Here is a 26914-nt window from a genome sequence, read left to right on the forward strand (position 1 = left end):
TTGTGGGGGACAAACTGACAACACCGATGGCAACTACTGACCATATTAGAGTGACACGAGCATTTTATATGGTCAATGGAGGATTCCAGCCAGTATCCGGGGTGTTCAAGGATGAAAAAACAGGATGAAAAACCTCAAGCCGAGGACTTTCTGCAATTAAATGATATGGTCCCTTGTCCCCCGTAGCTGCCCCCTTTTTTAGGTTAGTGCCGATCTAAGAGAAGCAGCCAAGATTTTAGTCAACTGAAGATCACTTGTTTATTTTATGCACATAACAATTAAATACCTGTGCCGAGAACAAAGGATCTCCTCTTCTAATATTCAGATCTGATGATTTTGCTGGAATTATTCTGTAAAACACAGACTTGGAACCATGCTGTCGATTATTGTTCAGAGAGCTCTTGATAAAAGTGTCGTCTCCGTTGCAGTACAGATTTGATCCATGCCAAACTGAAAGGTTTTCGGCATCCTCTTTTTTAGAAACGGTATTGAATCGTTGCATCATCATGTAACTTCTTGAAAGCAGCAGTATATCACTTCTTCTTGATTGTGGATATGTATAAACGAGATAATGCCATCCTTCTCAAATCCGTTTTATATCAGTGGTCGGTGCAGACAAAGCGACATCAGTTACAATAGGAGACGAAAGAACAATCAAAGGAGCAGTCAGATTTCGGAGTCGTCAACGGGCCAGTCCCTAAGATGGTCACCATCATCAAGGGCCCGAAGGCCACCTTGCTACAGTATGGTCCTACAGGAATTAGTACAAAACGAAAGAAGAACAAAAGAAGGCAGAAGGGGCCGAAGGATGTACTCACATGTCTGCCTCACTGTCCCAATGGGCTGATTTGCCTGCATAGAATTCACACTGCGCACCCTTGGAGTGCCAAATACAGTTCGCACAGGCACCAGTGAACAGCACACATCGCTTGCCATTATCGCCAGACATCTCAAAGCAGAGACGCAGGATTGGAAAACACCACCATTTTTAGCATATTGATTGCATAGTTCAACAGCTATCTCTCCTCGAGTTTGGAGAAGCAGGGCATCCCGGTGGCATTGGGTTTTCAAGTCGTTCCATGGTATTAGTCGATGAAGATGAAGCATGGCAAAAAAAAAAAAAAAAAGCTATGCAAAGGCCGCGCATGCTTCCATGGTAGTCAAGAATGATAAAACGGGGCAAGAAAACCTGTGCAAAGGCCGCGCATAGTCCACAGAGACCAGACCAGCAGTGATAAGGCTGCCAGATACGAGGAACAAGTGATTGTAGCCCTTTCAGCCCTGGCCAAAACCCCCCGACACTGATCACACCTTGTACTGGACATTCTTCCGTGGGCGTGTAGAACGCCTTAGTGCGGTGTTCTCTGAAGCATTGTTAGCCCTGGTAAGGAATAGCAGCGCTGGGGGAGTAAGGGAAAAGACTTACCTGCTGGCTGCCGCTGTTTGCGTTTCTGGGTCGTAGGCTGCTCGGGGGGCGCCTGAGGCGGGAGGAAGGGTGACTGGGGGTCAGGGGGTGATCCACGTGGGCTATTGGATTTTGGAGACTGTGGCGCCCTGGGTGGTGCAGAGCTAAGCAGAGAGCTTTCTCGAGAGACCTCAACCGCTCCCGCAGCACTCGCTCGGATCACTCCCTGAGACCTCCTTACCATTCTTGGTAGTCCAGTCAACTGTACAAACTGGATCAAGAAGTACAGCACAGCTTCGTTGCGTTCGAGTAAGCTTGGACTTCACCTCTTGTTCAGCGGCTCGGACTGCTCCTGAGCGATCAGCCACGTTGAGTGGCATCGCTTCCAGCGGCTGACTCTCCGTGTTGGTTTCCGATACTGAACTACTCTCACTGGCCACCGTATGGAGGCCACTTCCCAGTCGTCTTTGAGGCCCAAAGGCTCTTTAAGGCTCCCTGCCTTCGGGTAAACAACCAAAGATAGGATGCCCCGAAGGGGGAGGATGATGAATTGGACGCGACAACATCATATAAAAATATAATAAGCCCCTAGGTTGAGTTTAGAAAACCGTCCCTTAGTCTTGCTGCACAAGCCCCTAGATCTGGTTCAAAACAAGCCATCTCTTAGTCTTGCTAGTGTTCAGAGCATTATCCCCCGTTGCCGTGGCTTAATATGTATTTACCCCAGTCCGAACTTGCCCCGACATGGCAGTCAGGATGGCATGGATTGTGCCTGCATCAGTGTGAAAGATTTGAAATCCACAAAAAGGTCATACCATGTCACTGTCCACGAATACCAAGTCCACTCCACCCCGGTATAGGTCGTCGTGTGATAGGCCGTGGTGTAGTGATTCTCCGTCTGCGTGTAATGATTCACCGCGTTCGCCTGCGCGCAATTCCCGTTGGGACAGCAGCCCAGTCTCCCGTTGACGGTCATGCATCGCTCGCCCAATGGACAGTACCCCTGTACGCCGCAGCACTCCGCACCGTGAGGCATGCACCCCGTTCCGCAGCAGTGCTCGCCAGAGTTGCAGAAGTAGCTTCCGCAGCAGACGTCGCTGAGGGACCAGACGCACAGCCCATTGTCGCAGCAGATGTTGGTTGAGCAGGTCGATGGGCAGGTCCAGCGCTTGGCCAGGGGGTCGGATACGATGTCTGTTGTGGGCTCGGAGACGAGTGTGTTGTTGGGAATGCGGACAGGGTCCAGCGAGAGCTGTTGTCCTGCTTGCAGGGGGTGGTAACTTCGATGCCACGCTGATACAAAATAACGGCTGTCTGCTGAACCGAAGAAAGAACAGACTTGGTCATGGGCTTGCCGTCGCGGCCGAAGGACCACTCCAACTCTCGTTCGACATCAAGAAGAGCGACACAAGACTTCTCCTGTCTAGTAAGAGTGAATTGCCATTTCGACGAAGCTTCTTCAACAGCGCTGCGACGATCGGGGATATGCATGATCGAATCAGGAACGGGAGTGTAGTAACCGAGAAGCTGCAAAAGACGAATACGATTTGGGAATGAAAGGGACTGCAATAGTCCATCAATTTGAACGAACAAATGTTGGGCCAGGGGATCAATCATCGAGGTTGTTTACAAACATCTCGCGTGTCGAGCGAGAAAAGTTGGGAGTATTTATGGGGGTTAACCTGTTCAACCAACCGCCCATGAGAAGACGTCTGTATTTGTTCACAGACTGTACCTATGATCTTATTAGTGAATAAAGCCTGCCAGGACGGCTGACCAAGGCCCTATCTCTGCCGGCGGTTGGATTCTGTACACCAGAAGACAATAAGTCGACGCCTGAGTCGGAGTCTCTTCGTAGCCTGTGTAAGACGCTCGAGATTCGTCGATATCTGCTACGCAGGGCGGAGGTCGTAGTGCCTTGACATTCTGCAATGAATTTCCATCATCATCCACATTAGTAGGCCGAGATGTCGTCCGAGTCATCTTCGGAAGAATTGTGTGCTGCAGCCAGATCCAATTGGTTGCGGATGGTGAGACAGGCATCAATGTCTGCCAGAAGAGACTCATCAAGGAAACTGAAGGGGAGACCCTCCCACTCGATGTCCGGTGTGTGGGACATTCCAGCCAGCCCACTTGTGGGCTGCACAGTATCGCGTTCAAGATAGTGAAAATCTGCTGGAATGCCATGACGGTATTGAGAGACCGGGGCACTGGAAGTGTGTGGAGCACACTTTGCCAGTATAATAACGACCGCCATTCAGCAATTGCATCCTTGTAGGGAACCTTGGTTGATATAAGAGCTCTTGACTGGCTGATTCCTGCAATAGAGTCCGAAACGGAACGTGCAGCAGAGTCATGGTGTTTGGGACCACAAGGAAGGGCTCACGCGGCCTATTTCGCAGCTGACTCAATCTCGCGAAGTACTTGGAAGTCGAGAGACAGTTGCAGCAGGCCATAGCATTCATTAGGGTCCGCTGTAGCAATATCTTGCGCGATCGAGCATAAGAAGCTGGGCCTTGATGGACATAGCCGCTTCCCCTAACATGTGGCGCCGCAAGCTAGGTGCCAAAGGTCTCTTGGATGAGCATGTCGAGGAAATTCACAAGAGCCATGTTCATGGTTTGCTTGTCCGCCTGCCAAGCTATGCAAAGCATAAGCATGCACAGAATCATCATCATTGATAGGGAGGCTGCGTCTGCTTGCAATCTGAGCATTGACTCGGATTAGCCAGCTTCTATGACCAAGTATGGCCACCCTCTGGGTCTGAGAACAGAATTCGTCCACGACGAATCGCATTCCTTGCTTGAATTGGTAGGTCCGGTGTACTTCGTGGACCCTAGATCCATGAACTCGGCGAGCGGGATATTCATGTAAACGACTTCGCGGTGAATAAGTAGTCCGATGTTTGTGTGAGCAATTTCGTGCTCACGAGACGTGACTTTAATGATCAGGGTTAGAGTATCAGGGAAATACGTCAGGCGGATGACACTTCCTAGTTCCTGGCGGTTTGTCTCGATGCGTTCAAAATCTCTCCTCGCTACGTTTTTTAGTGAGATGTATTGATATTGTATCTCAGAGCCGATAGTTCGTCCGCTGATGGGTCTTTTACTATTGACGTCGGAGATCTACCTTTCTTTGACTTTGCGCCCTGACGAGCTTCACAGGACCATCACCTATTTCCTTTCCATATTTGAGCCAGTTGGCGTCGTAGAATTTCCACAGAGCTCTTGCTAGAAGGAAATGCTCTACTGTCATCCCCGACGCTGACAGTCAACCACCCAATTGATGAAGACTGAGCCCTGAACCGGTTTCTCCCATCTGGTAATCTGGTGCAAGATTAACCACATCCACAAGTAGAGAAATGACCGCTGAGCCAGGGAGCGCCGTGGCCGGGAAAGACATGATATGCCCAATTGGGACAAGGTGACTTGAAACCCAGCATCTGAACTGTGCACTGTGCTTGTGGGAGAATAGAGACATCAGGGTAAGAAGCTTCTCTGAAGATAGTGAGAAGAAGAAGAGTGGCGAGCAGGGGGGAGCGGTGATATTTATACTTGATTAAAGCAGGCAAATAGGAGGAAATACCTTTCATTTAGGTTAAGAGTATTCAATATCTAAGCAGACTCTTTGAAACTGCTAGGACATTCACTCTAAATCGGTGTAGTGAATATATGAGGACAAATGCTAGTGAGACAAAGGGCATACTACATATTCCCCTGCTGGTCCCTATGAGATAAATGCTATATTAGAATGTTCCTTATTTTCTCTACAACAATGCATAATCTTTCCCTTAGACAGTACCTATTCTAAGCCTTTGAGTCTGCTATACAAAATTCTGGCATCCTATGACCTTATATGCTACTGATTCTCTCCATTACTGTCTTAAGACACTCATTCACCACAGCCTAATATGGCACTCTAGGCGAATACTAAATACTAAATACAAGCTAGAATTGAATAGACTGGAAGATAGATACATGTTACAATAAACTTTGACTACTTTACACACCTGTTGGACCATTAGATTTAACTACTTACCAAAATTAATACATAATAACCTCACAGCCAGTCGCTGATTGTAGTGTGTAGCCCCGACACGAGTAGAAAAAGGGTGTGGTCATAGCCCATCTGGGATGGTTCTCTTGCTCCTATCCAAAAAAAGGAAAGGTATATCCATGTCATTTTGCTCTCTGAACAGCATACTCTTATTATGCTCACCTGTACTCCATAAGTGTGGCCTTACCAACGCTAAATGTCCGCCATGGGGTATTTCGGCATTATTATTGATGGACAGCATTTGCCGCCGCATGGATCATTCAGGCCTGGATCATCATGGAGCGGATCAGACTGTGCTGGGTAAACCAACCAATCTGCACTAGTGCCTTAGTGAGGAGGCAGTAGGGAAAGGAGCGGCCATGGCTTAGTACTCCGTAGTGATCGAAGTACCTCGAAAAGATGTTGTTCTTCAGGGTCCAATTATGCATGTCTTTGGTTTCAATTGGATAAATACTTTTGCTTGCTGTAGCTCTGAGATGCTCACAAGATGATATTATCACCAGATCGTTACAGTGTGGCCACACCACACTCTTGATGCAGACCATTGGCCGCAGAAGGGCGGATGAAGCCGCCGTGGGGAAAGTTGGAGTCTTGGAGACGGATTGCTTATCAAGCCTCAGGCCTTCCATCCTCCTTCGTCAGCCTTGTTTAATCTCCTCAGTTTAATTAAGCCCATCTCTCGTCCTCCGCGACTCTGTGACTGGGGCGATTTCTCGTCCGAGCAGAATGAGCGGTCTAAGACCGGATAGATTTAGACTTCAACTCTATCATCATCTTTTTTCTCCTTGACGCGGCTTGAGTTTTCTCTCCCCTTGTATTTCCTCACCTCATTTTCTCGCCCGTCCGATTCCTCTCACATCAACAAGCACAGCGAAACACGTCCGAATCCTGCTGTGCCGATCGTTCATCTACTGGTTACCGACAGCCCGATAAACTATCAATGGACCCCCGCATTCCGGGTCCAACCTGCTGATTCCTTGACGATCAACCCCCTTGCTTCCGCACGGCGGCAACGGTTCCCAACACCGAGTTTGGGATCGCGGGCATGGAGCCGGCCTGTCAACCCCCGATTCGCAAATCCGAGTCGCCCTCCGCTGCTGCTCCCAGGAAACGACGAAAGAGGACCGTTGTGAGTGGTGCAGCGGATGACTGCTTCACATGTGCCAGGGAGGGTTCTGTCTGTGACCGACGACGGCCATATTGTTCGCAGTGTTTGAACCGTGGACGGGATTGTGCGGGATACAAGACGACGTTAACCTGGGGTGTGGGTGTTGCCAGTAGAGGCAAATTTCGAGGACTGTCTCTCCCAATCACTGGAGCGCAACCAGCTGCGACTGGAGATAGTCGTCGTCGTTCCGGAGGCGAGGAGAATCCGTCGGGACAGCCGGTCACATCGCCAACTACATATACCTTTGCCTCTGATGCATCACCGTCTACTGCATCCGACAATGTAGAAAGAGCCACACTTCAATCGCAGGGATCGCCGAGTCCGGACACCAATGAGACTGCAAGTTGGATGCGAACGGGCGCGGACCCGCAAGCCTGGCCTACTCCAGCGGCTGATTTCTCGTTTGGAAATCCGTCGGTTGTTGACTCTAGATCTCCTTATACAGAGTCGCTGATACAGTCGATCCCGACGAACTCTTCGTTACAATATATGCAGACAGTCCAAGTGGCGAATCATCACTCTAACTTTCAAACCAATGCTTGGACAGAAAGCTGGCCAACGTCAACCACTTCTACGTTCGAACAATGGCAGGTGCTACCAGCTTGTACTGCTTCACAACCTGAAGACACTGAAGGAGCTGGCAAAAGTTCAACGGATTCAGGTCCCTCAGGCGATCCTCGCCGGATTGCACTCTATTCCCCTTCATTTTCTCAAATGCTTCTTGCACGATCGGTTGGCCGCACACCCCGTCTGAGATACTTGATAAGCTACTATGCGGAAGTCATTGCGCCGGTCATTGTAGCTTTCGATAGCCCAACGAATCCGTTCCGCACTCATATTCTGCGTCTAGCCCAGGACAGCGAGCCCCTGCAGGAGGCCATCGCAACACTGGCCACTAGCAATCTGCGGCAACGACGAGAGAGAAAATCTATGCCGACAGACAGGACGCTCCCTTCACGCATGTCATCCTTGGCACATCGAGCACTGACCGATGGAACCTGCCAAGATTTTCAGGATACTTTAAAGGCTGAAGGATTCGCCCGCGAGGAGCAATACCATCGAGGTTTAGCGGTGAAAGCATTGAATATGGAGCTCGCCGATCCCCATCGAAGGATGTCCGATTCTGTTCTGGCAACCTTGTTCATCCTATGTCTCTTTCACGCCTGCGATACTGGTGTGGCGCAGTTCAAAACGCAACTCGCTGGTGTGACCAAGCTTCTGGCCCTCCGAATGCGCCGTTCGCCGGTCCTTTCCGATGAGTTGAAGTGGTTCATCCGCGTATTTACCTGGTACGACACGATGGCTGCCACGACCAACGATCGCGAGATACAGCTGCGCGGCACATGTCTGGATATCGCTGCAGTCTCCGACAGCGAATGGGGCCTTGAGAATCTGACTGGCTGTGATGCCAGCTTATTCAAGTATATTGCACAACTCGGCCGCCTGAATCTCCTGAGCCAGAAGCAAGAGGTCAGCACGCCTGCTCTTCCTGAAGTGTTTGTTCCCACGACATCTCTGCCACCATCGCTACTCTTCGACGCATCGATGGCCACCGGTATTCCGGGAATGAACGCCTCCTTCAGCTTTACCATACCAATACAATCACAGTCGGTTGAGCGAAGCAGCCGATCTTTGTCGCCAGCATTCTGGGCCGAGTGGTTCGCACTCCGGCAGCAACTAGAAGCCTGGCGACTTCCGGCCTCGCGATGGGAGTCCTCATTACCGCGTGGTTCGGACCACATCTCAACTCCTCCTTCCGCTCAAGCCTACATCTCTCCACCATCCTCCCCATCTACGCAATATGCTGTCGCGCCTCAGAACATGGATGACGTATTCCACATTTCGGAATCCTTTCGCCATTCGGCAATACTCTACAGCGAACGACTCGCCTACCCAGACCTTCCTTCGAGTCATCCTCGTATTCAACACCTAGTGCACCGTGCGATGCACCATATCTCACTGGTCAAGTCGGATGTGTACCTGCTATGGCCGCTCTTCATCACCGGATCGGAGTGCGTACTCCAGAGCCACCGAGACACAGTTCGACAGCGCTGCAGAGATATCTCTCAAGACTCTGGTTTCTTCAACAATCTAACGTGTCTTGAGTTGCTGGAGAAGATCTGGGCGCAGGACGTGTGCGATACCGAAACAGCGTCTGTGCAATGGGACACCACAGCGCTTTACCCTTTCGAGATGGCGCCATCTGCGGTAATGGGCAGTGCTTTCTTTGCGGGAGGGGGCTCTGTATACCCGGCAACATCCAGTCCGCGTATACAGGGCTTCCGCTGGCATGAGCTGATGCAAGCTAAACGAGCAGAGGGAGAGTATCTGGTAGTTTGACCGAATCACCCAGCTTACACACCACGTTGTATATACCCCAGTCAATGATCTATGCGCTTTTGACGACCACGGACACGACAGAAGCTATCTATGCAATGTTTATGAACATACTTCTCTGATAATTTCATGTACATACTACGAGGGCACATTTTCTTCCCATAATGATATTCCATAACCAATTACAAATTACTTGACCGACCATCAACTGTTAACAACCTTCGAGAATCATCAAGTCAACTAACTATATTAGGTAGTTGGCCAACATGCCTGACGCATCTCAAGCCTGACAGATTGCTACGCCAGCGTGTCACCCGCTTATTTGCGGGGTGCTAACACTTGACCTCCACACTTGATGCCTTACTCCTGCACTAGACACGCAGCCCAGCAAACTGTCAAGACCGTGCAGCGTACATGACACTCTGGTTCTACATCTTGCCGGTACTCGAAGGTATTGGTCCATTGTCAGGACCATGAGGGGTCGTTTTCGTTCTTGTTGCGAAAATCATGCAAATGCAGATTAGGGTGGGATCCTATTCGCTGTGACAGCCTCCAATGTCTTTTAGACTAAGTTAGTTCGTACAGTATGGTCCCGGTCTGTTCGCGAAGTGCTTTCCTGTTTATATATACATTCTAGAACAGAGGACTGATAAGAACAGGGTCGTGGAAATACCAGGACTCTTAGGGACCTTGATGTCAGGCAGAGTTAAAGATACATACTGTTTGTTTTCCGATAGGTTTTCTCTTCTAATTTTCGGAATCCGATATGCAAGTACCCGGTTCCCTAGACGCCACACACAGATGCAGGCGTAAATAATGTCATTCCAACCAGAACAGGTATACCTGACATGCAGATTATTGCCATCCACCCACGGCATGGTCAATTGCCGTAAAGGCTTGGTAGATCGTTGAGACCGCAGTGGGCGCTCAAGAATAGTGACTGATGTGTTCGAGTGCAAGGAGATGACAGGCTCGAGATACCGCATCTGTCAGAGGGATTTGATCCCAGGTCTATGTAGATACATGCATTTGCTAGTCGTCCGCAAGGCTTTTTTTTTTCTGAGCTCTTGTCCGTTCTATCTGGACCCTCTTGTCATTCATCTGGGAACTCATTGCGAGGAATAGAATGCATTCCATCAGCATCAACAATCATGTCTGGAAGATCTAAAAAAACACTCCAGGTGGGCTTTCGAGAAGTTCTGCTCAAATGAAACGGCTCACCTGCCGAATGAACAGCCGCCACCAGCAATTACTGAGAGGCAGTACTCCTGTCTATTTGCTGCGTCTCGGAAAGACAATCGATGCATAGAGGTATGAGTCTCCTCGGGTTGACGGCCGAGTCCTCATTCAACTGACCTATATTTCCTTTTTCGAAGGTATAAATGAGATCGCATGCATAAGAGGGGCTTACTCCTGACGCTGCCTCTCAATTCATTAACGGGATATGTTCAGCAAAGTCAAGTGTGTCATCTGCGCGTGGACGATCAAAGTCGTGCCGCTACTGCGGCAGTTCGGATGCAGCCATTTACGCATCCGACTGATCCTGGGTTCAATATGCATGTCAGCAACTACGTTGCTCTTCAGCCTCTCAAGCAGAAGGCTCATGAAGGAGCATACTATCGAAGACATCGCGGTGCCCTACGCAGCCGCAAAACAGTTGATCGACCGCCTTGATGATTCTCCTTTGGCGAGTACCCGCTGTGGCTTTGTCTCGTGCGGCAGATCACAGTGCATGCAAGGGGTCTCATTGCGCGAAAGAGTACGGGCTTCGAGGCCGAGTACATGCCAAATATGATGCTTAGCATGGAGTCTGGTGAGCATGGCATGACACAGGTCGTTGATTTCAACCGATGTGTGTCACTTCAGCCCAGGCACTGAGCAAGCAGAAGTCATCTGGGTAATGCACGGCATTGTTTTTGCCTCATCCGATTCTTACAGGGCAGATTGAAGGAAAGTCCTCTCTTGTCTTTGGTTGCCTTACGACTCACTTACCTGAGTAATGAAGGAATCCCATATCACGGAAGCCTGCTCTTCAATATCCGTGTCTTAAAGCTGGAATTGAGGTCATGGAGTTGTTCTGACATACTTACCCAGAAGTAACAAGTTACTCAGACTTCTCTACCTTTCGTGACATCATCAAATTCTTCATACACTGACAATTTCAATGTGGATGCATTGAGCTCATGGCAATGACCATGAATGCTTTGTGATATTCACATTTCGTCATTCTCCATATTGATTACTGGCCTTGCTTTACTAATAGGGATGTATCCATCTTCAGATACCTCTGGGTAGAAATCTACACTTTTGTCCAGTTGTACTTGAAGTGAGTCACTTGCATCAATAATTTTTTCTTAAGTATCGCGCCACAAAAGACTTATCCAGTATCCATATTCATTCTGAGCTAGGAATCAAAGGTCAATGCTTTCCACTTACGAGAATGATCTCACATCCTTAGTATAATGCCTAGGGCATAGGGCAAGGGCAACACTGCAGCCTTAGATACACCAACGCGCACTCCCATTCTAGAATACCTGGAAGCTCATTCCCATTCCGACGCGCTCTGTTTCAAACAAGAGCACCAAATGCTTACACGAAGAATTCCAAATCTATACAGCTATCTTACTTACTGGAAACAAAACAAAACAAAACCAGGGACTAAACTGTCCATCAGACCTTGGATTGCTGAAAAATGTGATTGCGTATGCAGGACTGCCGTCGTAAAGAACTGTGCAGTATAGAACAACACCGTACAAGCTGGTACAGCCTGGTACTTTCTATACATGGATTACCAAGCCCCGTGTAATTATGACCAGGACCTGGGCCGTGTGCATAAGAGGAGTAGATATAGGCTATACAACCACACATTATTGTCCAGAGCCAGGATTCCAAATCATAATACGGAGTACTATCGAGCAAAGGAACAGCGTAGTTATATTAATGTCTCTGGTCGTTTAACCCTGTAACAAGCAAGGGATAGTGAAAATTCTGTCTGTCTGTCTGACTGGTAGGAGACTCGCAAAGTATTGTTTTTCCTACAGAAGACCGACTCTGAAATTTCTGTGGTTCAAAGTCGGTCGCTGACTACCTACCTAGACAGGAAGACTGTCCTGCATCTCTATCGGAAAGAAGCTAATGCGTGGTACTTGTAAGTCCTCTTGTTATCACCCACAGATAAATTCCGAGATGGAGTCTCTGGTTCTGTACTCCGTAGACTAGACTGGATAACTGGGACCTGTGGGATCCCGGACGGAGCTAAGGTAGTGGAGTCTCCTCCATACTTCGTAGTACGTACTAGTCAAGTTCCTTCCAACGATGACATCCATCTGCACTTGAGCCGTTGGCGCCGACGCTACAAGGTCTTAGCGGGTCTCGGTCTGACTCGCTGCATTGAATGCTTATGAATTGGTTACTCTGAGAGTATGCTATTACTTCAACCGATAGAATTGATCAGCAGCGCAAATTTGGACTCATCTTCTAGCACAAGGAAACTTGACGCCCTGTACGACGTTAAAAAGCCTGTCCTTAAAGCCATCAGACAGAGATTGGAGAGAAATCGTCTGCCTGGGCTTCAGGGGTCTCGGCCCGGTCTGGATCAATTTTGGTTCTGGGGTTATCTCAAGTCGCAGGTGATTACAGAGTCGAAGGATGGTAGACAGATGTTTCCTATTGGTGCGCGGGAATTGTCGATATCAATAGTGGCCCTATTGATTTCTTTTCTTCTTTCATACATATCTCAAGACAGTCAATCTGAGGATTGGGAAATTTTCTAGAAGACTTTCAATTCTTATTGTCGAATACGGAGTAAGTTGGTCGCAAGGCAGATTAAAATCAGCTGTGTGTCTGTGTAGCGCCAGTGCAACATTTTCAGGTGCAATATTGTATGTTTTTGAGTGCGGACGACTCACATGTGCTGTACTATCTACCTATATCTACCCAGTAGCCCTAGATCCGGATAGATTTTTTTTATCTACGATTTGAGTCAAATTTTTTTTTTTTAAAGTTTTTTTTTTTTTCTTCTTGCTGTTCGTTTTGATCTACCAGATACTAACCAAGTTGCGGTCTGCCCATTTCCGTTGCCGGGTTGCTGCCCAGCTGGTCGCAGCGGTAAAGCCCATCGACCACCTGCTGCCTCAGCCTGTTGCCCAATAAGTTTTCGTACTTTGTACAAGCTACAAAGACTGTCTCAGTAATCAGGAATAAAATGCCATATGGCTCCACTTGAGAGCAAAAATTTAATCTATCAACTAAGACAGTCTGCTAGAGATACTGAAGTGTGAACCATGGAAGGCTCTCGGGAGTGACCCGTAGCACATCCATGGGACAAAGCATCATGTTCCAGTACCTTATATTGACATTGGACAAGTAGTTAAATCCTATATTATATTTGATTTGTCTCGTTGTACGAGGATGATTACCATTCCTATCATCCGACCCAAGGCTGAGCATAGTATGTTGCATGTTGCAGACACTCGAGGCGCTGGATGCAAGCCCTATGGCCACCATCTTACCGAGTGTTTCTATAGGTAGATTTAACGATTCAAGCATTCAGCTCTCTCCAATGGCACGGTGATCATATTCAGCTGAGCCACAGTGGCAATGGTAGGATTGACTCATATAGGTTGTGTCTTCAGGCTCCAGTGGTAGATAGCGGAAGAAGCACATGAAGATGCCGTTGATATAGGTATCATATGAACCACCGAAGAGGAACTAACAAGTAGATGAGTCAGAATGAGTCTTACAACGCTGCGATGGTGGAACATTCATATAGACCAGTTGGTTGGAGGCCTAAATTCATGCCGAATCCTGTCCTCCCTGGCTAAAGGAGGAGTGACATTCTGAGGCCTCCAGAATATTAATACGATATACGGTGCCCAACAATATCAGGAGTCAAGATGACTCGAACGCAGCCTACGAAAGGGCATGATGTGGTTCTAGAGGATGACTCGATGGGACTTAATGGCGAACCATATAGATACTCTGGAAGAAGTCATTACGTAGCTGACCCTGCGTATAATTCTACCAAATCCTAGGCATATGATGATATAAAAGCATCAAAAGCCCACAGCTTGTCGATATTCATAGAATAGACGCCCGCCCCTTTCCCTCAGCCACTGTGGTTGGGCCCAAAAATGTCAAGTTGATCCAGTCAGGAATTCTGATCTTCATTTCTCGCCTCGCGCCCAATCGTAAAATATCTTACATTAACATTAAAAAAAAAAAAAAAAAAGAAAAGTGTCGAGCCGAAGTACAGTAAGACGAAGATTACGAAGTACAATATTACCTCATTAACCCCAATTACATGAGAGTTACAGCCCCACCACACCCGCTTATTTCGCTGTTAATGCCACGGCCGGTGCCTTGATTCTTACAAAACCAAATGATATCCCGTCGAAAACCCCCCTTTGCACCAAAATCTATTCGCCCTACTTGGGTTCATATTCATTCTCCACGTTGTCCTTTCGGTGACAAAATAACCTTTGAACAGTTCTGGGTCAGTGCCGAGGACTAGCAGCATTAGAAACCGAACTCGCCACAAGACGATTCGATATTCTAGGTATAATATCTTGGAATATCGCTCAGCTGGAATTCTCACACTGAGACTTTGTGTGAAGTTCGCCTCCCAGTGACGACGAAGGAATATATAGCCCCTTGACTCAGCGATCGGTCAACCGACGACGCTCAAATGCACTCTCAGCAAACACAATTTCAACCCTCCTCTCCCCTGCAAACCGTACCGCGGTGACGGTCCTCATCTTTAGTCTTGCTATCTCGTTTCCTCACCGGCGTCGATCGGCTTGCTTCGAACGATATCCTGTACAATATACTCTGGGTTGTTTTGTTTCAGTCGTCTGTTGAGCTGTTTCTGATTGCAAGGTTTTCTTTCTATTTGCTCTGAAATCACCATTTACAAGCGTTTATATCCTTTCGTGGTTACCATTTATTAGCGCCTCGATTTTCCATGCTCTGGCGATAATGTATCACTACGCTTCACCACCGCCTGGGTGGTCCTCGTTCGATTACATGAACTCTCCTCCCACGTCTCCTCACTACGCCTACTATGCGACACAATTTGCGAATCCCTACGTTTCTCCTCGAGGCACGTCGAAGCGCCACAATCGCAAGGCCAGCTACGCCGCCCCCAAGGAATCGGGAGCATGGTATTCCGGGTACGGCCAGAGCTTCTATGAAGCGATGCCGGAATATGGCACGCCGCCACGCAAGCACGAAAATGTAAGTGCTTTTTCTGGTGGCTATGCATCCTGTCGTCGTCCCCGGGCCAAGTCCAGCGCGACCGGCCTCTGGGACAAGACCGGTTATCATTTCTATGAGACACCGTATCCGTCGGCACAACGTCGCTCCTCCATCTTTGTGGATGTGGTCGACGATGTGTTTGATGACCGACCGCCCGTGACGCCCAAGCGGGACAGCTACGCCCAGCCGCGTCGCCAGCCGTCGTCGTCTCAACGCAAGTCAAGGCCACCCACTGATCCCTATTTCTCCTCTCCCCAGGTCCCCGCGTACGACGACCATGATTCCCCCAAGCGATCGCGGGCGCGCCGCCAGTCCACCTCCACGCGCACCCCGTCCAAGCCCAAGCCGTCCGCCACCTCCAAGGCACCACCCAAGGCGACCGAGGAGGACGCCGCCCGTGCCGGAATTCCACCGGGCTATTCGATCAAGAATTGGGACCCGACCGAGTCGCCTATCATTCTCTTGGGAAGTGTTTTCGATGCGAACTCGCTGGGCAAGTGGATCTATGACTGGACCGTTTTCCACCACGGTGCCTCGACCCCGATGGCCGACGTGGCGGGCGACTTGTGGTTGCTTCTGATCAAGCTGGCGGGTAAAGTGAAGCGAGCGGACGAGTGCCTGGATCGAATCAAACGACCTGAGGCGCAGGAGATCGTGGAGGATTTCTTGGAGAGTGGCGAACGCCTGTGGGCGCGGTTCAAGAAGCTACTGCGCACATGTGAGCAGTTCATGTGGAAGGCAGCCAAGCGGGAGAATGGGGGCAAGGGCCCCGTCTCGATGGGCCGGAATGCCGGCTGCGAATTCGTCGAATCGATTTTCGGTCGCGACCGCGAGTTGGAGAACACGGAGAAATTGATGAACAGCATCCGGGTGTGGAACATGCGGTTTGATGCAAACTGCGAGGAGATCCTCCGAAGACCATCGTCCGCTTAGCCCGACAGTGACTACATTTCCCCCTATTTGTGTCGGAACGTCAACCGGTTTACAAAAGTTTGTGTTTTGCTTTTTTTTCTGCTCTTCTTTCACCATCTAATAATCAGCGTCTGTTCGCAAGCGCAGGCGAAGGCTCTGCCTTCTTGCCTTCTGCCAGGTTTAGCCCTTTTTTTCAAACATGTCGGATGCATTTTGAGCGCGTTTGGTTTGGCACTGGATTTGCTCGTTTGCGGTTCTGATACCTCTTCCCCGACCTACAAGCGGCATCAAACACCCATGCCCACGCTATCAGCGCGAATCATCTCATCGTTTTCTGGCGCCCTTTTTTGAACTGTTCCTCTGACTCATTCCTGGGACGGGTATGTGCTTTTGCTCTTGTCCGGCGCGGGAGTCGTTTGCATTTCTCTACGCAAGTTGGAGTCTTTGCTTTTCACTTCTCTTCGATGATACCATTCTGCGTTCTCTCTGTCTCGGTCACGGTTGGTTTTATTCATTCCTTACTGCGCATGTCTGGTCTTGTCTTTTCCTTTGTTTGTTTTCTGCTCTTTGCGTCAAGACCCGCGTCATAGACACCAACTACTACCATCGTACCGATAGAAGACTTGAATTTACATTTTTATCACCTTGGCAGGTTTTCACCAGAGCATAGCATTCTTGGTGCCATCGTATTCTTACAGTAATCATTTGGAAAGATACCAACGTAGTCTTAGTCGTAGGCGTAGTCTTACCCCTCCACTATCCAGACACTAGCGTAGGCTCGAATCTGATGTCATCTGACAGGTCAATCTAACGAAACCAGTTCATGCGCCAGCCATGTGAAATGACACGATGTGATGTGATGTGATGTGGCCTGCATCGCGGCAGTGATCACCATTCTTAGTGCGCGTTGGCATTTACCCCTCAGATGTAATAGTGTCGCGCCTAGTCCACTGTCTACCCCTCTCTAGATCTCCCTATTCTTGATCTGCTAGTGCTAGGTCGGTTCCGCCAGACTGCAGGGTTAGGCAGCGTCGGGCGAATCCTCGTTTCCGACGCTATGCATGCACGGTTATTACAGGCTATGCCGGGTATTATGAGTTGCGCTACCGTCTTATAGGTAACTTACCTGGAATGTAAGTTACTGATAGGATTACCTCTACGAGTACTAGTGCTTAGGTGAGTTATTGGCCATGTGTTTAGGCCTCATGCAGTGTGCATGTGCAACCACGTGTTTATGTGGTGGTGTTTTCGAGTGAGACTGAGGATTTTCAGGTACTACCTTGCTGTGGGTATTATTTGAGTTAAGAGGGTAGGACAGATAGTTCTCTGAAAGGTGATACTGAGGTCAGGGGTACAGATACTACCGAAGTACTGAGGATGGATTGGTTGTCAGCTTGTCACTGACACTGACAAAGTCTAGTCTACTTTCTATATGCATCTATCTATCTATATGTATCATGTATAAATGTACATGCACTCCTTGACACAGTCGGATTACTTCCCTTCAGCCCTCCAAAACAACCACCCCAGTCCAATTACAAACTTGAACCCAGCCGCCATCCACAACGCAGACTGCATCCCCCCACTGCTCCGACTCAACCACCCGCCCGCAATCGCCCCAACAAGCAACATCACCACCCCTCCCACTCTGCGATTTCGCTTCGCATTCGACGCCGGGGCTGCCGTCAGCTTCGGATCAGAAGCAACATCGAAATACACACTCGTCAGCACAACCGCCGGAATCTCATTATAGCCCAGCGCGCGGCTCGACGTGATCGAGCCCGCAGACTGGAACGCCAGCAGCGCAATCGGGATCAGCTCGAGGAAGAGCGTGCCCCCCGTCAGCGCGGCGTCGGCCGCAGTATGCGGGATCAGATCGGCCTCAATGATCGCGACGGCAATGACGATTAGGATGGTCTGCACCATGAAGGAGACGAAGAGGGTGCCGCGGCGGCGGGCGCCCGTGCGACGCGTGACGTTCGAGAAGATCAGCGCGCCGATGAAGAACGAAATTATGGAGGTGAGCGATTTGAGCCAGCCCCAGGGTTTGCTGGTTGGTTGGCCCGAGGCGCCGAGGCCGAGGAAGATGGTGTTTCCTGTGCTGCGTTAGATCTGGGAAGATAATGCTGGGGAGTGAGTGAGTGAGTCATACCCGTCTGCATCGCGAGGAAACAGGACCAGGCATTGTAGGCGCTGCTGTCGCAGAGGCCCGTGTTCAGGGCGAGGAGCAGACAGATGAGGTCCGCGTAGGTGGGATCGACGGTTTGTGTCCAGCGCTGAGCGAAGGTCGCTCGTTGCTTTTGGGGGTGTTGTGACACTTGGTCCCCTTGTTGGGGGTGTGCTTCTAGGTCAGGCGCACCGGCGGTTTTGTCGGCCATTGTCGCAGAGCACAGCCAGATTTACAGGGCTTGATAGATGTAATCCTTATGGTGGACGTGATACTCTCCGTAGCCGGCTGTCAGGCATCAATATAAATCGTCCGGAGCGATAACGGCGGAGCTGGCCGAGGGCGAAAATTTGCGCTGACAAGGAAAATAAGAAAACCGGAGAATATCCGACCAGTGAACACGTCTTTTACTCTCTCCGTACTAGTCTGGTCTGCAGCTATGACTAGATCGGCAAGATATTCGCTGCCAGAATTTTAGGCTTGCAGCTATTCATAAAAAGGCAGGTGTGCTCATCGAGAGCTCCGATTGCGAATATGACCTCCTAATACTGGATTGTTATTTGTCAATGCATCGTCGCCAAAAAGGCTGAAGAAGTTTGCCAGTAGCAAGACAAATGTGGGTAGGGCCCACCTCCCCGCATACATAGGGCTGAGGTTGGGGCATATTACCATCGGTAGTTTGTCGGTCCTCGGGAGAGTTTGTTGGAATATAGATTGGAGAACATGAATGGATATCCATTTGAAGTCTACCTCTTTACTTCGCGATGTACGGAGTGTATTATTGATTGATGACTTCATTGTGCTGTCAAAGTGTCAAGGCTTTAAGGCTCTAAGGCAACAAGGCAACAGGGACACGGGGGTCGCACGACAAACGAGTGTCGGATGAAAATAACCATCTGAGCATACCCCGGACGAGATCAGTCCCGAGCCATGCGCTATCTAGAGCATTTAGGAATAGGGTATGTCTTAAGATCTAGGCCAGCCCACCACCTCCGAGTCGTCCACATATGGTTGAGAATAGGGCGTACAGAGGATGGCACCTGGGATGGCACCTGGGGAAGCGACTAACTTCAGTGACACAATCACCGTAGGCAAGCAACCCATACTATGTTCGGCACAGCTGCTCCAACATGCTGCATCCTCATACGATAGTCAAGGGAACAAGCTCCATTGAAAGGACGTAGCAAATCCCTCAGGAATAAATCGCGCAGACGTTCGTCATGAACTGGCACGCGACTCCAGTCCAGAGGAAGACAAATGATATCATTCATACAACAGCCAGTCATGACATGACATCCGCCCTTTGAGAATATCAAAGAATCAGTGGCACAAATGATGGCTGCAAAGGGAATGGCCACAAATGATATCTCTGTGCGGAGAAGCTGATGTTGGTGAGTGTGGGCGTCATCGCCGTGTCATCAACGCCACCTCCCTTGGTATGATCGAATATAACAGAGACAAATCGGGGCAACCCCTTTGTTCTTCAAACACATTTGAAATATTGAAGTTGAACCAGAATAACATTGTATTGGTTGGTGAGTAGATCTGCTAGCTCGTCCACGTCCGTCATCTTGCGAACACCTCCAGCAAGAGGACCTAAAATTCTTGCCAGCTGATATTGACTTCTTTGGATTCACAGAACACAGTCAAAATGGCAGGATCAAAAACTGACACCTCTACGCGCTTCCCTGAGAGAGACAGCCAGACCCGTCGTCTGCGCAATCAAACCACCCAAGACAAGAAGGCTGTAGGTCGGATGCAAGAACAGGGTGCTTCGGCTCAAAGCAGGGTTGCGAAGGCTACTCAGGCTGGTGAGGAGTGGACGCCAGTCGAGAACTTCGAGACCGCCATGGACAAGGACGGCAACCCAGTGCCTGATCCCGCGTATACCGACTATGAAAAGATGAGGCAGCACAAGGGTGGCCCAGACGAGGCTGATGATTATGTTGCTGCTAATGCAAGCTTTGACTAAGTTGAAGACTCCTCATCGGCCGTGTACATTCCAGTCACTCAAGATGAAGGACGTGAATTCTCGTCGAGAACGTGTAACTTAATTAGTACGTCGCACTTGCAGGACGACGAGAGTTGCCTTTTCGCATATTCGCGGAGGCCGTAAAATATGAAATCAAATCACCTGTATACCTCACCATAACTAGAGTAGCCATGCTTCAAGAGTGATACGGATCGTAGGTCATAGATTGAGAAGCAAGCCCTAGGATTGTGCCGGCTGGAGTCTGTTCCAAAGCGCCCATAGAAGCTGTTAACCAGCGTCGATACCGAAGTCCGAGGCTTGTACTGCTGCGCTTGCCGGCAAGCTGTAAAACTTCATGAAGAACAGAACTGCAGTCCTCCCGAATTAGTCGGCTTTTTAACAGCATCAATACACAAACTTCTTGTCACCCAGGAATTAAATATCCGCAATTGAGAGAAATGGCACAGTGTGCGGGGCTGCAGTGACACCCAGAATGACAGCCTCATTGCTATGGCAACCCGCGATAGCAGATCGGGATCTTAGTGCCTCAGGCGCCCACAATCCCATTCCGGCAAAATCCAAACGATGCCTGAGAGTATTCAGCTTCATTACAACCAGAAGTCCACCTTTGGTGGAATCAACTTGTCATTCCTGATCGCATTTGCGAATTCAGGCCTTTTCCTTTTGAATATCATCTCTTATGCCGTTGCTGCATGTTTCTTTCTTTCAATTTCCATTGCAGAAGCCCCTCGGATTTACCAAGCTCTCTGTTTACCCCAATATCGGCGGTACGGTTGATGAATCCAACAAGAGATCTTAAATCATTCCTGCAATTGAATTCCCCAAGGTTTTCTCTTGCGTTGAAGGAAGACATTGCCAGCGACGACTTGCTGTCCTAGATTTTCGTCGGCCCTCCCCTATTCACGACCAACTGCAGCAGCTTCACTCCTTCCATTCTTCTGTTGGTACAACTGTTTGTATGTACAATCGCCTGATTCACCGCCACCGTGACCTCGTCACTCATATTGTACATTTGTTAGAGGAACACAGTCAAGTCATGGCGCTGGACCCACGCTTCTACCACCATCTCGGCCACGGCACCGGACCTGGCTCCCACATCTCCTCATCGTGCGGCGCTTCAGCAATCACAGGCATGACCAGCCCTTCAGCTATGTCGACTTCCGCCTCCGCAGCCACGTTGCGTTCTACAGCCTCGGTTCCGTCCCTTCGCGCGAGAGAAAGCGTTGCTGTCCCGGCTAGACATTCAGATGGCGTCTCGAGTCCAACACCTGGGGGTAATGTCAAAGTCGTCGTCCGAGTGAGAAAGTTTCTCCCTAGAGGTATGTGGTAGCTGGGAGACGCAGGTCCAGGCATAAATGGAGCGAGCTAACCTTGGCCTGAACTGCCATTGAACGGTATAGAAACCGAGCGAAATGCGGAATGCCTAATTGAAATGGATCCTCACACACAAATGACCAAGCTCAAAGCGCCCAGTGTTGACCCAGAAGATGAAGGAAAGCCAAAGTCCCAAGCTCGCGGCAAGGTCCTGGAGGACAAAGCTTTTGTCTTTGACAACTCGTTTTGGTCCCATGACGCCAATGACGAACATTACGCCACCCAGGAGGACGTCTACAACTGCCTCGGTGAGGAATTCCTCGACCACAACTTTGAAGGATACCACACTTGCATATTTGCGTATGGGCAGACAGGTTCGGGGAAGAGTTATACCATGATGGGGACTCCAGAGCAACCTGGCTTGATACCTCGGACCTGTGAAGATCTATTCCAGCGTATCGAAAGTGCCGAGTCGCCTGATGTAAGCTATAATGTCCGCGTCTCATATTTTGAAGTGTACAACGAGCATGTTCGCGACCTGCTGGTTCCCCGAACCGACCCTCCGCATTACCTCCGCATTCGCGAGTCTCCCTCAGAGGGCCCCTATGTCAAAGATTTAACAGAGGCTACTGTCAGAAACTACAACGAATTGATGAAATACATGCGCAAGGGCGACATGTCTCGCACAGTCGCGAGCACCAAGATGAATGACACATCTTCCAGGTCGCACGCCGTATTCACCATCACCTTGAAGCAGATACACCACGACCTTTCCACGGACGAGACGACTGAGCGCACGGCCCGAATTCGCCTGGTTGATCTTGCAGGATCTGAACGAGCCAAGTCTACTGAAGCTACTGGTCAACGACTCCGCGAAGGGTCCAACATCAACAAGTCGCTCACTACTCTGGGCAGAGTCATTGCAGCTTTGGCGGACCCTAAACATGGGCGTTCTGGAAAGCGCAAAGGAAAGGACGTGGTGCCGTACAGAGACTCGATACTCACTTGGCTGCTCAAGGACAGTCTTGGTGGAAACTCGAAGACCGCAATGATCGCATGCATTTCTCCCTCAGACTATGAGGAAACCCTTTCTACCCTTCGCTACGCGGACCAAGCGAAGCGTATCCGCACTCGTGCTCGGGTTAACCAGGACCAAATGTCTGCCGCGGAGCGTGATAAGCAGATTGCAGAAATGGCGGAGACTATCCGAGCCCTTCAGCTCAGCGTGAGTCTGGCCGCTGCTAACAGAAGGGAGACAGAGATTCAGAATGAGCGACTCGAAGTCTACCAGCAAAAGGTAGAGAAGATGCAGAGACTTATGGAAGAGACCAAGATGGTCAGTGAGTGCAAGATTCGGCAACTGCAGACCGAAAATGAAGCGCTTCGCAACCATCTGAAACTTGCACTGGACAGCCTCAAGAATCCCATACCCCTGGTAACAATCGAAAAGCGCAAGAGCGGCGTATCAGCTTTGGGAGACGAGGACGGCAACACAGATGACGGGGTCAACGAGAACCGGCCTCAGTCACCGATTTCTGATGCTGGACCGGAGCCGGATCTCATCTGGGAAGATGATGACACGATACTCATTGAGGCGAGTCAGGTGAAGGCTCAGGAAATGCAGGCTGACATGGAAGACTTGCTGGTGGATTTGAACATGTTCAAACGCAAACTGGCCACCGACCATGAACGATTTCGATTCATCCAGAAGCACGAAACTCGCAAAAGACGTCGTGCGTTGGAAGTTGTTTTGGCCAATAATCGCTAGGGTATGACGCTAGACATAAACGATTTCAGGGTGGCTTTTTGTTGTATTTCAGAGCAAGCAGGAGTTTTGGACTCTGGAGTTGCACGGAGTTCGTGGTTGTGTGTGCTTTTGAGAGTCGCCGCATGATATCTGACGATCATAATCAGACCTTGGAACTTCTTTCAAGTCTTTCATGATGAATTCCTGCTGGTGAAGCATTTGTTGGAAGGCTTCTTGTTCTTACAGCGTGTGCTCTTGTTGTGATTTTGCAATGAAACGATGGGATGATATTATGCCAGTACGATACACATTGACGAATTGGTTTACGAGATAATAATGAAGCCAATAATTTATTTTCTGCCATACAGCTCCTAAGTATGAACCTAGAAGCCTGTGTACATTGATCTGGATTGCTCTGCAAGTTACCTAAATGCGAGGATGCAGCCTGAATTTTAGGGCTGCCTTAGAGCAAGTCTTGGCTTTTCCTCTTTTGGGCCTCTGACTCAACTTCGGACGTGACTTTTGACGCTTTCGATTCCGCCGGACTTATTTCCAACCCCACAATCACCAAGAAAAGTCGCCAATGCCCCTCTCGCTTTCGCTATCGCATTAAATTAGCTGAGCCCCGATATGGCGACTCCTATCAATCCGCCAGTACCTTCGTCAACGTCAGAATCTGCCTCTACCGCGCTGGCGCAACAACAACCTGCCTCGGAAATGCAAGCCCAGCAACAGGAACCGCCCCGCGAGCCCAAGGGAGCCGCAAAAAGCACCTCAAAGCCTGCCAAACAACCCCAAAAACCCAAAGAGGGCGCGTCCTCAGCCGATGGAGCCTCGCAGACCGGTGCAGGATCCGAGAAACTCACACCCGCTGAACTAAAGAAGAAGGCCAAAGCAGAAAAGGCGGCCCGCAGGGCGAAGGAGAGGGCCGAGAAAGAACAAGCCGGTGGTGCGGCGCCGGCGCCGGGCGCCAATTCCCAGTTTGCGAAGAAAGGGCAGGCCGGTGCGGGGGGAGCTGGTGGCGCGGGCGGGAAGGATGCCGCTGCTGCGCAGTCGCAGAAGGGACGAGGGTATCTGCCGCGTCGGGGCTCTGCGCAGGCTACTGGGGGTGTGGAGCAGAAGAAGAAGCAGGAGGATAAGAGTGTAGCTGTTTTTGGACACTTGTATGGGCAGCAGCGGAGGACTACGGTTGCTGGGGCGGGCAAGGAGGTGCATCCGGCCGTATTGGCTTTGGGGCTGCAGATGAGGGATTATGTGATTTGTGGGAGCAGTGCGCGATGTGTAGCGACATTGCTGGCGTTCAAGAGGGTATGTTCATTTTTAGCCCTCTTATTTATTCATCATGCTGATCTGTTTTCTCCCCAAGGTGATCGAGTCCTACACAACGCCTCTTGGTACTTCCTTGGCTCGTCACTTGACTACCCACCTCTCCCACCAGATCACGTATCTCTCCACCTGCCGCCCTCTCTCGATCAGCCAGGGGAATGCTATTCGTGCGCTTAAGCTTGCTATTTCCTCGATTGACCCCTCCGTCCCAGAGGCGAGTGCCAAGACGTCGCTAAGCGACTTTATCGACAGCTTCATCCGCGAAAAGATCACTGTTGCAGACCAGGTCATTGCGGACAGCGCCGCCCAGAAAATCCAGGATGGCGATGTGATTGTGACATATGCCGGCAGCTCGATTGTCAAGCAAACTCTTCTTACTGCACACAAGCAAGGCAAGAAGTTCCGGGTATCCATCATCGACTCTCGTCCGTTGTTCGAAGGCAAGAACTTGGCTCGGACATTGGCCAAGGCCGGTCTCGAGGTTCAGTACTCGCTTGTCAACGGCATCAGCCATGCCATTAAGGATGCTACCAAAGTGTTCCTCGGTGCTCACGCGATGACCAGCAATGGTCGGCTGTACTCACGCGTCGGCACGGCGCTGGTCGCCATGTCTGCCAAGGAGCGTGCCGGCGGTGTGGAGGTCCCCGTCATTGTATGCTGTGAGTCCGTCAAGTTCACCGACCGAGTGGCTCTTGACAGTATTGTCGTCAACGAAATTGCCGATGCGGACGAGCTGGTAATGAACGAGCCTTTGCAGCAAGTGACAGGTCTGCCTGATCCGGCTGCCGTTGCTCAACTAGAACCCAAGAAGGGCAGCAAATCCGCTGCGAACCCCAGTCCTTCTACTGCGGTTACACAGGGCAGTTCGCCTCTAAAAGACTGGAAAGACACTCCGAACCTGCAGCTTTTGAACATCATGTACGATGTGACACCGGCCGAGTATGTTGACATGGTCGTTACCGAAATGGGCAGCCTGCCGCCAAGTGCCGTCCCAATCGTGCACCGGATGAGCACAAATATGTGAAATAGTCGTGACTATTCGTATCAAAAAAGAAATTTGCTCAATGAGTGATGACACCTCTCTATTGAATTGACGTGGACACGGCAGAAAGACAATTGGTTGTCTGAATGTTCCACATCGCCGTGGCCTTATTTAAAGATGAAGGATGACAGCTGCATCTGTTGGCGGGACTATTCCAAGGTCCATTGTATCGGATCGCATCCTCATGGTTCCGTTCTGAGGGCAAAGGATCTACTACTTGGGTTCACTTTTCCATTGTAATGATATTCGGCTGTATGAAGCTTAGCGGGTCAATCAGAGAAAAGTTTATTATCTGGTATGCTCCTTTGTACGCCGTAATTGGAGACATGATGCCTCGCAATCAAAGTACAGAAGATAGGTGCCTGATGCAACAAAAGAGAAATCGGTTTAGAGGGCGGTGTAACTTCTAGATCTTATCGCTCGTATCGTCGTATCTCTTTCGTCCCTGTCTTACTCTCAAATCTTGTCCAAACAGATATCCAGTGAATTCATATCCGCCTCAAATTGCATTAAAATTCGTCGAATTCTATCACAGCATTACTTTAATAAAAGAGGTGTATTTCGATATTCGCTGCAATCCAAACCGCGATTCAAAATGGTTGGTCCCCACCAACACATCAAAACAAACCACCTGGGTAACTAGTAACTAACCCCAACCCTCAACAGAGCAAAGACTCCTCCCCCACAAACATTCACATGCATCATCCCCGACTGGCAGATTTCTTCGAGGAGTTCACCCGCCCACACACCTCGCAAACAGCCAACATGACTGCCTCCGCCTCCGCCTCCCACCTCTACCAGCACGGCTACAGCCACGGCGTCACGTATGGCTCCTCCTCGCCGACCCTGGTCCCGTCGTACCTGCCCATCGAGGAGATCTACGTGCTGCCGCAGTATCAGCCGCCTAACCCCGAGGATGAGGATGATGTAGTGCCGGACCAGCATGCGGCGTTTGGGATTACGCGGGCGATGGAGCGGAGGAGGGAGCCTGCTTGGAGGGATTTGGGGTTGGAGGGGTTGGTTGCTGGTGGGGGGAGTGGGGGGAGCGGGGGTGGGAAGGTCAAGGGGGTCAAGGTGAGGGTTAAGGAGGCGGGACGGTTGATGGGTGGGAAGAGGACGGTTTGCTTGCGGTAATGGTGCTCAGTGGGTATAGATTTGGCACTTGGGTGTTGACTTTGAGAGCGAGGTGTTA

At 50.0% G+C, this 26914-nt stretch overlaps 10 protein-coding genes across 10 annotated transcripts; 6 read left to right on the forward strand and 4 right to left on the reverse strand.

The window, feature by feature from the left end:
* Positions 1 to 1305: 1305 nt before the first annotated feature.
* On the reverse strand, positions 1306 to 1649 carry Aud_005577 (uncharacterized protein; the record flags this gene model as incomplete). The annotated part of the gene is made up of 2 exons (XM_043290505.1): positions 1306 to 1364; positions 1427 to 1649. The coding sequence occupies 2 exons, from the start codon at positions 1647 to 1649 to the stop codon at positions 1306 to 1308; spliced, it is 282 nt and encodes a 93-aa protein (XP_043146440.1).
* Positions 1650 to 2377: 728 nt separating this feature from the next.
* On the reverse strand, positions 2378 to 2896 carry Aud_005578 (uncharacterized protein; the record flags this gene model as incomplete). The annotated part of the gene is made up of 1 exon (XM_043290506.1): positions 2378 to 2896. One exon carries the CDS (start codon positions 2894 to 2896, stop codon positions 2378 to 2380), a length of 519 nt encoding a protein of 172 aa, XP_043146441.1.
* Positions 2897 to 3359: 463 nt separating this feature from the next.
* Aud_005579 (uncharacterized protein) lies at positions 3360 to 3662 on the reverse strand (the record flags this gene model as incomplete). The annotated part of the gene is made up of 1 exon (XM_043290507.1): positions 3360 to 3662. One exon carries the CDS (start codon positions 3660 to 3662, stop codon positions 3360 to 3362), a length of 303 nt encoding a protein of 100 aa, XP_043146442.1.
* Positions 3663 to 6506: 2844 nt separating this feature from the next.
* Aud_005580 (Zn(II)2Cys6 transcription factor) lies at positions 6507 to 8969 on the forward strand (the record flags this gene model as incomplete). The annotated part of the gene is made up of 1 exon (XM_043290508.1): positions 6507 to 8969. The coding sequence occupies one exon, from the start codon at positions 6507 to 6509 to the stop codon at positions 8967 to 8969; it is 2463 nt and encodes an 820-aa protein (XP_043146443.1).
* A 5973-nt stretch (positions 8970 to 14942) lies between these two features.
* Positions 14943 to 16154, forward strand: Aud_005581 (uncharacterized protein; the record flags this gene model as incomplete). Its single annotated transcript, XM_043290509.1, has 1 exon — positions 14943 to 16154. The coding sequence occupies one exon, from the start codon at positions 14943 to 14945 to the stop codon at positions 16152 to 16154; it is 1212 nt and encodes a 403-aa protein (XP_043146444.1).
* A 1473-nt stretch (positions 16155 to 17627) lies between these two features.
* Aud_005582 (YoaK family protein) lies at positions 17628 to 18511 on the reverse strand (the record flags this gene model as incomplete). The annotated part of the gene is made up of 2 exons (XM_043290510.1): positions 17628 to 18229; positions 18286 to 18511. 2 exons carry the CDS (start codon positions 18509 to 18511, stop codon positions 17628 to 17630), a joined length of 828 nt encoding a protein of 275 aa, XP_043146445.1.
* Positions 18512 to 19951: 1440 nt separating this feature from the next.
* On the forward strand, positions 19952 to 20272 carry Aud_005583 (uncharacterized protein; the record flags this gene model as incomplete). Its single annotated transcript, XM_043290511.1, has 1 exon — positions 19952 to 20272. One exon carries the CDS (start codon positions 19952 to 19954, stop codon positions 20270 to 20272), a length of 321 nt encoding a protein of 106 aa, XP_043146446.1.
* Positions 20273 to 21329: 1057 nt separating this feature from the next.
* Aud_005584 (kinesin-3 family protein uncB) lies at positions 21330 to 23375 on the forward strand (the record flags this gene model as incomplete). Its single annotated transcript, XM_043290512.1, has 2 exons — positions 21330 to 21612; positions 21694 to 23375. 2 exons carry the CDS (start codon positions 21330 to 21332, stop codon positions 23373 to 23375), a joined length of 1965 nt encoding a protein of 654 aa, XP_043146447.1.
* Positions 23376 to 23984: 609 nt separating this feature from the next.
* On the forward strand, positions 23985 to 25704 carry Aud_005585 (translation initiation factor eIF2B subunit delta; the record flags this gene model as incomplete). Its single annotated transcript, XM_043290513.1, has 2 exons — positions 23985 to 24662; positions 24721 to 25704. 2 exons carry the CDS (start codon positions 23985 to 23987, stop codon positions 25702 to 25704), a joined length of 1662 nt encoding a protein of 553 aa, XP_043146448.1.
* Positions 25705 to 26317: 613 nt separating this feature from the next.
* Aud_005586 (Apc13 domain protein) lies at positions 26318 to 26856 on the forward strand (the record flags this gene model as incomplete). The annotated part of the gene is made up of 2 exons (XM_043290514.1): positions 26318 to 26320; positions 26389 to 26856. 2 exons carry the CDS (start codon positions 26318 to 26320, stop codon positions 26854 to 26856), a joined length of 471 nt encoding a protein of 156 aa, XP_043146449.1.
* Between the last annotated feature and the right edge of the window lie 58 nt (positions 26857 to 26914).

The sequence above is a fragment of the Aspergillus udagawae genome (genome assembly GCF_001078395.1).
Source record: "Aspergillus udagawae IFM 46973 DNA, scaffold_4, whole genome shotgun sequence".
Classification (NCBI taxonomy): Eukaryota; Fungi; Ascomycota; class Eurotiomycetes; order Eurotiales; family Aspergillaceae; genus Aspergillus; species Aspergillus udagawae.